Genomic DNA, 11,146 nt, shown 5'->3' with positions numbered 1-11,146 from the left:
CAGCCTCGCAGGTGCTGGTCGTTTTAATCAGTGACACTTCAAAGGACTCCCGGCACGACCATCCGGTGTCGGGTCATTGTTTGTTGCATGCTTTGTCTGCAATTGCATGCATTGTATGCTGTGCATGTGTTTGTTTAACCTTGGCGGACTTTTACTCTTGGTTTTCTTTTGATACTTTTTTCTGTTCAGATCATTTTGATGTTTTAGATTTTGTTCCTGCTGACCTTTATTTTACGACAATTTGTCAAACAACCTCCTTTTCCCTCCTGCCTGCTTTTTGGGATCCGCAACCGCCATCACCACCTCGCAAAACCTGACAGCGATATTACCCTCACTCACAGGATTAGTAATGCTGATGAGGTGATACCGGAGCAAGTGGGGCAATCAGGCCAGTCGTTAGTCAGGACAATATAAACAATCAGTAGAGCCGCAGGGAGTAGCCCTCTGCGCCCCCCAACCTGAGAGCAGGAACCTATCATAGAAGTTTCCGGCACCGCTATGTCCGGACAGTAGGGATATATATATAGGGCCGATACTACCAGTAAGACTTTAGTTCGCTGACGAAGCATCTTGGATAAGAAGCGAAAACGTCCGACACCTTCAAAAAAAGTACAGATGACGGCTGATGAAACCTTTTCATCGATGGACCACTCCTGTACGACTGAGAGCTTACACAGACGTAAATCAACAGAAGTTTTTCAACCTCTTCTATTGCCTGAGACCGTTGCTTAGACAACACAGAAACACCCTTAGCAACACATAGCAATGGTCAACTTAGCGCACTGGTACTGGGATGCTAGGTCACACAAACGCACACCTTGTTGGTGTTTTTTGATGATTTCCTTCTTCCGCTCTACCGTCATTTTCTTTAGTGTCCTCTTCGGCTTAACACCTGCCCATAATAGCAAAAGTAATCCACTCGATAACAAACCACGTCTGCACTGAGTGCACTGAAAGAAAGCGGGTGTGGAAAACTAGTCCACCAGCCACCGTAGCACTGTGTGGTTTGGTTCTGCCGCTAAAAACTAGTTCGGATGCCAAGATTATATTCTCGCAAATTTAATGTTGGGAAAATGAAAAGTTCGTGAGCTAAAGCATTCGTAAACCGAGGTATCACTGTACTCCTTCATGTTGACAAAAAAAAAGAAAAAAAAGGGAGAGGACAGCTCTCAGTCATCTGTCGCCAAACGGGAATGACATTTGCAGTTTGTACTCCCGCCCACCAGGAGGCAGCGTGCCGGCTGACCTCTGCCAAAAATGCTTTTTGGAAAATATGATGAACGTTTTGGCCAAACTTGCTCGGTTGCATGACGCCGGCGGCTGACTGTGGGTGGTACGCTCGACCACCACTTTTTTATTTCATTTCTGCGCTGAGGCAACAAAAAAAAAATGATTTCATTGGCTTGGACTGCGTCGATGATTTATGATATTGTTGTTCTAAACTATTGTTATATCAATAGAATTCCTTTGAAAAATATATATTATTTCAAGTGATACCAACAACCCAGGGTATTTCAGCTTTACAGCTTTACAAATACGTACCGTGATACCTCAGCTCACAAACTTAATTGGTTCCCATAAAGTGTGTGGAAGGCAAAATGTTAGTCTCCCAAACATTAATTTCCCATAAGAAACCATTAAAATGAGACTAATCCGTTCCCAGGTCCCCATAAGACGTAATTTTCTACTAAATAAGCCTAAAAACTACACAAAATATATCTTCGTTTATGTGTCATAAATGTGCTATTGTATTGTAATGAAAGAAATAAACTGCACTGTATAATCAATTCGTGTTATTGATCTTTGTGATGGTCATTGATGTCGTTGCCTCTTGATGATATCCGAGTGAAGTAGCCGTGCTTTCTCGGCGATAATACCCTCACTGACACTGTCCCCTGCTCGCTGCTTTTCGTTCAGCCAAATCAACAGAAGTTTTTCAACCTTTTCTATTGCCTGAGAGCGTTGCTTAGACATCACAGAAACACCCATAGCCACATGTAGCAACTTAGCGTACTTGTACTGGGATGCTAAGTCAGACAAACGCATACCTCATTGGTGTTTTTCAATGATCTCCTTCTTCTGCTCGACCATCATTTTCTTTTGTGTCCTCTCGGGCTTAACACTAGCCTGTAGTGGGGTCTATTTCGGTCCCATAATAGCAAAAGTACTCCTCTCGATAACAAACCACGTCTGCACTCAAAGAAAGAGGGTGACAAAAAATAGTCCGCCAGTCACCGTGGCATTGTTCGACCGTGTGGTTTGGTTCGTCCGTCGAAAACTAGTCCGCAAGTCGAGACTATATGCTCGCGAATTTAATGTTCGTGAGGTGAAAAGTTTGTGAGCTGAAGCGTTCGTATGCGGAGGTATCACTGTATAGTACCAGTACGCTAAGTCGACCATTGCTACATGTGGCTAAGGATGTGTCTGTGTTGTCGAAGCAACAGTCTCAGGCAATAGAAGAGGTTGAAAAACATCTCTGGATTTGGATGAACGAAAAGCAGCTAGCAGGGGACAGTGTGAATGAGAGTATTATCGCCGAGAAAGCACGGCAACTTCACTCGGATATCATCAACGACATCAACGACCATCACAAAGGTCAATAAAACGATTTGATTAAGGCTTATTTCGTCGAAAATGATGTTTTATGGGGACCTGGGAACGAATTATTCTCATTTTAATGGTTTCTTATGTGAAATACATTTTTGGCTGACGAACTTTTCGCCTTACACACACTTTCTGGGACCCAATTAAGTTTGTGAGCTGAGGTATCACTGTGCAAATTTCCCCATTGTGGGACGAATAAATGTTTTGTGATTCTGATTTGTCGCTGCAATTATTTTTCCCCCCTTCCCCCAACTTTGTCAGTTTGAAGTTTGAAGTGTTTCCCGAAAACTTTTTGGACGTGGGAAAACATGCCAGGTCTGTCCTGTCGTCGTTTTCTGGCCAGCGCTTTTTGCTGAGGAGCAGAAAATATGTTTTTGCTTTGATGTAGAGCGGAAAGACAAGATGTATGGTGGTGAACATCCACTCATCTGATGGGGGGGTGCGCAATTATGCAAGGCCGCAGCCCACTGGGCCTCTCCGCGGCGACGCGTCTCCCAGCCTCGCCGCCGCCAAATTCTTGTGGCCCAGAAGCCAAGACAAAAGTCTCGGCGTGAAGTCCCCCCTCACCCCCATTCAAAATAACACAAAGTTTGACTTCTTTCCATATTTATTGTCATCAAAATACAAAGTCCTCAAGAAAAATAGACAGATTTAACATTGATGCACCCCCACAAAAAAAAAAACTTATAGAGCTATCTAGGTGGCTATCTATCTAGCTAGCTATCTGTTGGCTATCTATTACCTATCTACTAGTTGGCTTTCTATCTGTATTTAATAGTGACATTCAGTGTATTAGCTAACTACGGTATCTAGCGATCTAGCTAGCTAGCTATTAGCCATAGAGCTATCTAGGTGGCTAGCTATCTAGCTATCTATGTGTTGGCTATCTATTACCTATCTACTAGCTGGCTAGCTAGCTTTCTATCTGTATTTAATAGTGACATTACCTGTATTAGCTAGCTACGATATCTAGCGATCTAGCTAGCTAGCTATTAGCCATAGAGCTATATAGGAGGCTAGCTATCTATCTAGCTATGTGTTGGCTATCTATTACCTATCTACTAGTTGGCTAGCTAGCTTTCTATTTGTATTTAATAGTGACATTCAGTGTATTAGCTAACTACGGTATCTAGCGATCTAGCTAGCTAGCTATTAGCCATAGAGCTATCTAGGTGGCTAGCTATCTAGCTAGCTATGTGTTGGCTATCTATTGGCTATCTACTAGCTGGCTAGCTAGCTTTCTATCTGTGTATTTAATAGTGACATTCAGTGTATTAGCTAACTAACTATCTAGCTATGTAGCTCGCTACGTTTTTGCCATAGAGCTATCTAGGTGGCTAGCTATCTAGCTAGCTATCTGTTGGCTATTTATTACCTATCTACTAGCTGGCTAGCTAGCTTTCTATCTGTATTTAATAGTGACATTCAGTGTATTAGCTAACTACGGTATCTAGCGATCTAGCTAGCTAGCTATTAGCCATAGAGCTATCTAGGTGGCTAGCTATCTAGCTAGCTATGTGTTGGCTATCTATTCGCTATCTACTAGCTGGCTAGCTAGCTTTCTATCTGTGTATTTAATAGTGACATTCAGTGTATTAGCTAACTAACTATCTAGCTATCTAGCTCGCTACCTTTTAGCCATAGAGCTATCTAGGTGGCTAGCTAATAGCTAGCTAGCTATTAGCCAGAGAGCTATCTAGGTGGCTAGCTATCTAGCTAGCTATGTGTTGGCTATCTATTCGCTATCTACTAGCTGGCTAGCTAGCTTTCTATCTGTATTTAATAGTGACATTCAGTGTATTAGCTAACTAACTATCTAGCTATCTAGCTCGCTACCTTTTAGCCATAGAGCTATCTAGTTGGCTCGCTATCTAGCTAACTATATGTTGGCTATCTATTATCTATCTACTAGCTGGCTAGCTAGCTTTCTATCTGTGTATTTAATAGTGACATTCAGTGTATTAGCTAACTAACTATCTAGCTATCTAGCTCGCTACCTTTTAGCCATAGAGCTATCTAGTTGGCTCGCTATCTAGCTAACTATATGTTGGCTATCTATTATCTATCTACTAGCTGGCTATCTAGCTTTTTATCTGTATTTAATAGTGATGTTCAGTGTATTTGGGTGGCGCTGCCGCGTGTGGCTGCCTCTGCTCACCCACAGAAAAACTGATCCTGTGACTGTAAAGTGCCCTTGAGAGCTTTGAAAGGTGCTTATAATTTATCATATATATATTTACAATTTACAATATAATAAAATCTATTATTATTCTATATTTTTTATTATTAAAATCATATTGAAAAGTTTATTTGCATCTCGTATTTAAAAAAAATAACCTCGTGCCACATGCTGCTTCCATGCCATTTAAGAATGGCAGGACAATGTCATTAATCATTTCCATTCAAACTAATGTCCAAACTATGGCAGAGGGGCCATTTGCGGACCCGTCATCCATTTTTCAGTGGCGCCCGTCATGACAAATCCAAAGCAACATTTAAACATGTACGTCGGGTTAAATAACATTGCCAGAAGGGAAAGCTAGGAGCTTTTAAGAAAGAGCGCTAGCTAGCTTCTATTAAGCTAGCTGACTAATCCCTCCGACCACACCAGGCCTGGGAGCAAAATCTGGCCTGCCGCATCATTTCATTTGGCCCGCCAAAGCCAATCAAACGTGTAAAATTCCATACTCATCTATCGAGCTAGCTAGCTAACAATCGAGAAATCTATCTCGCGAGCTAGTTAGAACCAATTCACATTTGACACATACGCCGGGTTAGCTAAAAAAGGTTAAGAGCGCTAGCTAGCTTCTATTAAGCTAGCTGGCTAATCTCTTCGACCACAGGTGTCAAAGTCAAGGCCCAGGGGGCCGATTCCGGCCCACCACATCATTTTATTCAGCCTGCAAAAGCAAATCAAACTTCTGAAATTCCATGCTCATCTATCGAGCTAGCTAGCTAACAATCAAGCTAGCCAATGATCGAGCGATCTATCTAGCAAGCTAGCTCGCTCTCTTTCTATTCAGATAGCTGGCTAATCTTTTAGATTACTGATGTGAAGTTATAGATGACGTCATGGCACCCCTTGTGCGGCTGCCTCTACAGCAGCTCCTTTTTAAATCCCTTGCAATTTTTTTTTACAGTTGAGCTAGCGAGCTTTTTTTCTACAGTATTCAGCTAGCTGGCTAATGCCTTAGATCACAGGTGTCGAAGTCAAGGCCCGAGGGCGATACATTGTCATGGTTCTCACAAATTCATCACGGCCCCCGGAGAGGAAACCGAGAGAAACTAGTGTCAAAAAATGCCCGCCCGTGGCAAAAAAACGTTCTAGAACGTTCTACTCACAGATAACAAAAATCAATTATGATGAAAAGACAAGCAGCTCTTAACCCCCCCACGAGAAAAAAAAAAAAAAAAAAACGCTGTTCTGGTTGTACTCATGTGGCGTCAGGAAGTCCTGTCGGGAAATTGGGGACTTTTCCACACTGGTGGAATTCAACAGGAAGTGATCTCATCGCGCGTTGGCGGTTTTAGACAAAGAGACACTTGAGAAGAAGACACACGACCAAAAAAGCGCCGACGCAAAGGCCGGAGAAGTGAAGCGACAGGATCCTCCAGATGGAGGTTGGCAGACCAGGTTTTGGCGGCCCCGCCTGGGGCACCTCGCAGTGAACGCCGCGCCAGCCCTGGTAGCACTGGCAGCTGAACTTGTGCTTCATGTCCAGGACGTCTCGGCGGAGGAGGTGGCCGCTAACGCGGAAGCTGGGCCCCCCGGGCCCCGGGGACCGGCTCACGCTGAAGCGTCGGCTGTTGAGGTGCAGGTAGGCGCCCGAGTCCAGGCTCTTGCGCACGCAGCGCCCGTTCTTCTTGCACAGGGCTTTGCTGCAAAGCCTGGCGGCCGATGTCACGTTGACCACGTAGTGGCCCAGGGGGCCGTCGATGTACTTCTTCACCGTCAGACAGTTGCGCTGCGCCACAAAAACCGCCACAAACACGCTGAGGAAACGGACTGGCGGCCACTTTCGCCTGTTGTTAGATTGACCGCCATCCTGACCTGCGATCTGGCGTACTCGGACGATCCCCAGAGGACCACGCCGGAGGCTCCCAGGGCGGCGCTCTCGCCGATGGTGCGCACCAAGTCGCTCTGAGCAAAGCGCAGAAAGGTGGAGGGAAACCCGCACCGAGAGGTGAGGCCCCACCCCATCTCCTAAGTCCTTACCTGCGTCAGAACCACAAAGGTGGTCCCAAGTCCTTCCCAAGTCCTTACCTGCGTCAGAACCACAAAGGTGTAGGCGTAGAAGGGCCTGGAGTAGACGAAAACGGGCAAGGTGACGTCGGGCCGGGCGATGGAGGCAATCCTCATGGCCTCCTTGACTCTGAAGTGGACGAACTTGAGGGCGTTGGTGGACGACCTGAGCTCGTAGTCCAGGTAGATGGACGGGAACAGGGCGGCGCTCTCCTTCCAGAGCCACATCAGGTGGTCGTTTCGCACGTGCTCCACGTCGGGACACTCGCCGGCGTAGCGCCGCGGGTGCTGCTTGTAGCCGTAGTTGTAGCAGTCGGGGAACAGGTAGAAGCCCCACAAGCCGCCCGGGCGGCGAGTCCGCGCCAGGCCCAGGGTCTGGTTCATGAAGGCCCGAGCGGCGCTCTGGAAGCTCTCCTTGGCCTCCTTCTCCACTTTGCCGTCAGGCCAGCCGGGGTGGAACCGGCGCACCCGCTCCTTGGACTTGTTGCGGTAGATGTCCATGGCCCCCCAGTTGCGCACCCACTGGGGCCTCCAGTCCTCCCAGTCGATGACGCCCAAGCCCCGGAAGTCCTTGTGCGGGATGACCCGGTCGATGTCGCCGCGGGCCTTGGCCAGGTGCCGGGAGAGGCTCTGGTTTTGCGGGAGGCCCCCGTTGACTGGGACGCCCGAGTCCGAGTAATACGGGTAGTGGCCCAGGTGGCCCCGGTAGAAGATGGTCACGTTGGGTCCGCTCAGGGTCTCGTTGCGGTTGGCCACGATGTCAAAGACGCTCAGGTCCAGGTCCACGCCGAAGCGCAGGCGGCACGGCTCAGTCGGGGCGTTCCACACCACGGCAAAGGGCCGCTGGGGGATGAGGGGCGCCCGGTCCGGTTTGCCGGCCCCGGCGCTCGCCCACAGGGCCATCGCCAGGATCCCGAGCGCCGCCGATGCCATGCGCCCCCGATCCCTGCTCCGTCGCCACTGCTGGACGCCTCAACGGACGCGTTAGCGGCTCCGTTGAGCACGTACAATACAACGGGGGGATGGCGGGGGGGCGCCCTGACCCGGAGTGTGCAGCGCTTACGCAACCCCGTTAGTGATGGCCGACCCTCATCGGGGGTGGGACCGGACCCCCGAGAGCTCCCACCCTCGTTTCCAATCCAAAATGGTGGATTGGAAGTCAAAGTTAAAAAAAATGTTTGGCACTTGTAAGTCGAGGCACTGCCATTAACTAACTAGCTGGCTATCTATATAGCTACCTATTTTCTGTCTATTAGTTATCTAACTAACTAGCTGGTTATCTAGCTCAGTAGCTAGCTATTTGCTGCCTATTAGCTATCTAGCTGGCTAGCTGGTTATCTAGCTCGCTAGCTATCTGCTGCCAATTAGCAATTTAGCTGGCTAGCTGGTTATCTGGTTAGCTAGCTATTTTCTGTCTATTAGCTATCTAACTGGCCGGATATCTAGCTAGCTAGCTATTCACTGTCTATTAGCTATCTAGCTGGCTAGTTGTGTTAAGTTCATACTGTCTACTTGTGTCTCGCCTTCGTCAGAGTGTGGACACTCTGGAGAAGGTGGAAATATACGCCGAAACGTTTGGTAATTGAACACCTAACAATGCCACTGTCTGTAAGAAAAGAATCTGTTGTAAATTATTTAGCTGGCTAGCTGGTTTTCTAGATAGCTAGCTATTTTCTGTCTATTAGCTATCTAACTAACTAGCTGGCTATCTAGCTAGCTATCTATTACCTATCTATCAAGCTAGCTAGCTATCTATTACCTGTCTATCAAGCTAGCTAGCTATTAGCTATTTAGCTACCTAGCTGGCTATCTATTTGCTATCTAATAGCGATCCGGCTGGCTCGCTAGCTATCTAGCTGGATATAGAATAGTTATATGGCTACCTAGCTTGATGTCTATCTATTGGCTATCTATTAGCGAGCTAGCTTTCTATCTATTTGAGTTACTTCCGGGTTGAGCGAACGCTGGCGCATGTGGCTGCCGCTGCTCACCCACAGTAAAAAAAACTGATCCCGTGACTGTAAAGTGACCTTGGGAGTTTTGTTTAGAAATGAAATGGATTATTATTCAAAAGCCGCTGTGAATCACAATGTTTGAGCACAACGTCAGGATTCGGACCAGGTTTGGTTCCGGAGCTCCCCGAGCGCGGTGAGGTCTGCCGACCGCCCACCCGCAGGCCCGCAGAAACCCAAGTGGAAGACACGCTAGGCCAGACCACAAAAGAAAGCAACGTAGCCACACAGTTGACACGGAGCGCCGTTTGGGTGGGTGGGTAGGTGGGGTTGGGGGGGGCGCTCTGGCGCTGACGACATCAAGATGAGGCCCCGGTCGATGGAACTTTTCAGCCAGACGGCGTCAAGATTTCAAAGAGGATTTTGGTGAAGCCAGCCTCCAAAATGTCCTCCGAGACATTTGGGCTTTTCGTGCCACATTGGCAACAAATGAGCGTGACACAAACCTCAAAACCGCCACACCAGCAGGTGGCGCCGCTCCAAAATCAGCGCAAATGGCCATGCAGCTTTCAGCCACCCCCCCACAACTCCAGATGTTCTTGTTAAAATTCCGCTTGGTCGGACGTCCAATTGGACTACAGTGGATGATGATTTATTATTTTTATTGATTCAATTTTTTTTAAGAGAAAATTGACCCCACCCACCCCCAAAAAAGATATTTTTTAAAGGAATTTAAAAAAATGTGTTCATGGTTATTATTATTATTATTATTATTATTATTATTTTATTATTTTTAAAGGACAACCGACGTCTCCGGACAAGTTGTGTCCATAATTTGTAAAAAGGCTTCAAATGACTTCTACTGAGCGTATTTTAATAAGATTCCAACACATACAGTGAGACCTCAACTTACAAACACCTCAACTTACAAACTTTTCGTCTTACAAACGTCAAATTTCTGAAAATTAAACCTTATAATAAGCACTATTTTCATAATACACACCCACCACGGCTGGCGGAGTGATCTTCGGCGGAAGCACACGATCGAACAGCACCAGAGGTTAAGTTACCAACAGTCCTTATGGAAGGTGACTCTCCTTCCATAAGCCATCAACGACCATCAAAAAGGTAAATAAAACTTTATTTTACAGCAGTTTATTTCTTTAAATACAGTCCTCATGTATTGTGCCTCTCTTTCCAAACAGCAATGCCCTTTGACCTTCGACCTTCGACCTCCAACGCCATCCCATCAAGCCATCAATGACCATCACAAATGTAAATAAAGTGACTTTATGATACAATGCAGTGTATTTCTTTCATTACAATACAATAGCACATTTATTATACATAGAATAAGGTATGTTGTGTGTAGTTTTAAGGCTTATTTAGTTGAAAAGTATATTTTATGGAAACCCGGGAACGGATTATTCCCATTTTAATGGTTTCCTATGGGGATAATTTTTTTTGAGATACACACTTTTCGCCTTACACACGCTGTCTCTGAACCAATTAACTTCATAAGTTGAGGTCTCACTGTATGGCTATATTTTACGTTTTAAGACTCACGCTGAATATTCAGGAAGTCTTGGTGACGAGTCCGTACGTTATGTCACAAAAGGAACGCCCCTGACTGAAAAAAGACGCATTGTCGCGGTCCTTCCATCACGTCAATGTACTTTGCTGTACTTGTTTGGTCTGGGGACCTCGTGTTGCACCCTAAAGCCGCCAGAAGAGGGCGTCCAAGCTCCATATAAGGAATTTGTGAGCCTGTGGAAACGGAGATGGCCACAGGAGGTCGCCATTTTGTGCCTCTTTTTCAGTGAGACATTTCCCCTCAATGTTGCCTCAAAATGGCACGGAATAAATTCTTTAATCGATTGCAAACATGTATGCTTTCCTCTTCAGAACTATTTGAATCATATTCATAAGTGGATGTGTAACAAGAAAGCATATTCTCCGAAACTGAAGCCATTGTTTTGATTCACTAGCAATGCAAGACGTCTTGGCGTGATGTCACGAACTGGGGGCGGGACTTTCTGAAAATGCCCAATTCGCAGCTCAATTTTTTTGCAGATTTTGGATACTTTAAATCATCTTTATTGGTGTTTTGCATTTGAATAAAAATATCATACAGCGTGTTTTGGGTAGTTTAGATGCTATAAAACTTTTTCTGATGTCAGTTAAGAAACACAAAAGTGACGTTGGTTTTCCTTTAAATTACCCCCCCCACCATTTAAAAAATATAATCCATTTTCTTTTGGAAAGGACAAAAAAGGGACAAAAAGTGTGCTTATTCTGTTGTTGATGCTGTTGTGGGGGGGCAAAAATAATTGTGTGTTTTTTTTTA

At 45.9% G+C, this 11,146-nt stretch overlaps 1 protein-coding gene across 1 annotated transcript; it reads right to left on the bottom strand.

Annotated features, from left to right (window-relative positions):
- Nucleotides 1-3,238: 3,238 nt before the first annotated feature.
- hyal6 (hyaluronoglucosaminidase 6) lies at nt 3,239-8,150 on the bottom strand. Its single transcript, XM_088995617.1, has 3 exons — nt 6,869-8,150; nt 6,656-6,745; nt 3,239-6,569 (listed from the first exon to the last, which is right to left on the bottom strand). Exons 1-3 carry the CDS (start codon nt 7,778-7,780, stop codon nt 6,132-6,134), a joined length of 1,440 nt encoding a protein of 479 aa, XP_088851743.1. The 5' UTR covers nt 7,781-8,150; the 3' UTR covers nt 3,239-6,131.
- Nucleotides 8,151-11,146: the final 2,996 nt, after the last annotated feature.

The sequence above is a fragment of the Hippocampus bargibanti genome, linkage group LG05, assembly GCF_051943395.1.
Source record: "Hippocampus bargibanti isolate YZ-2025 linkage group LG05, ASM5194339v1, whole genome shotgun sequence".
NCBI classification, from domain to species: Eukaryota; Metazoa; Chordata; class Actinopteri; order Syngnathiformes; family Syngnathidae; genus Hippocampus; species Hippocampus bargibanti.
The sequence above is the reverse complement of the archived record's forward strand: the minus strand, read 5'-3'. Positions and strand labels throughout refer to the sequence as shown.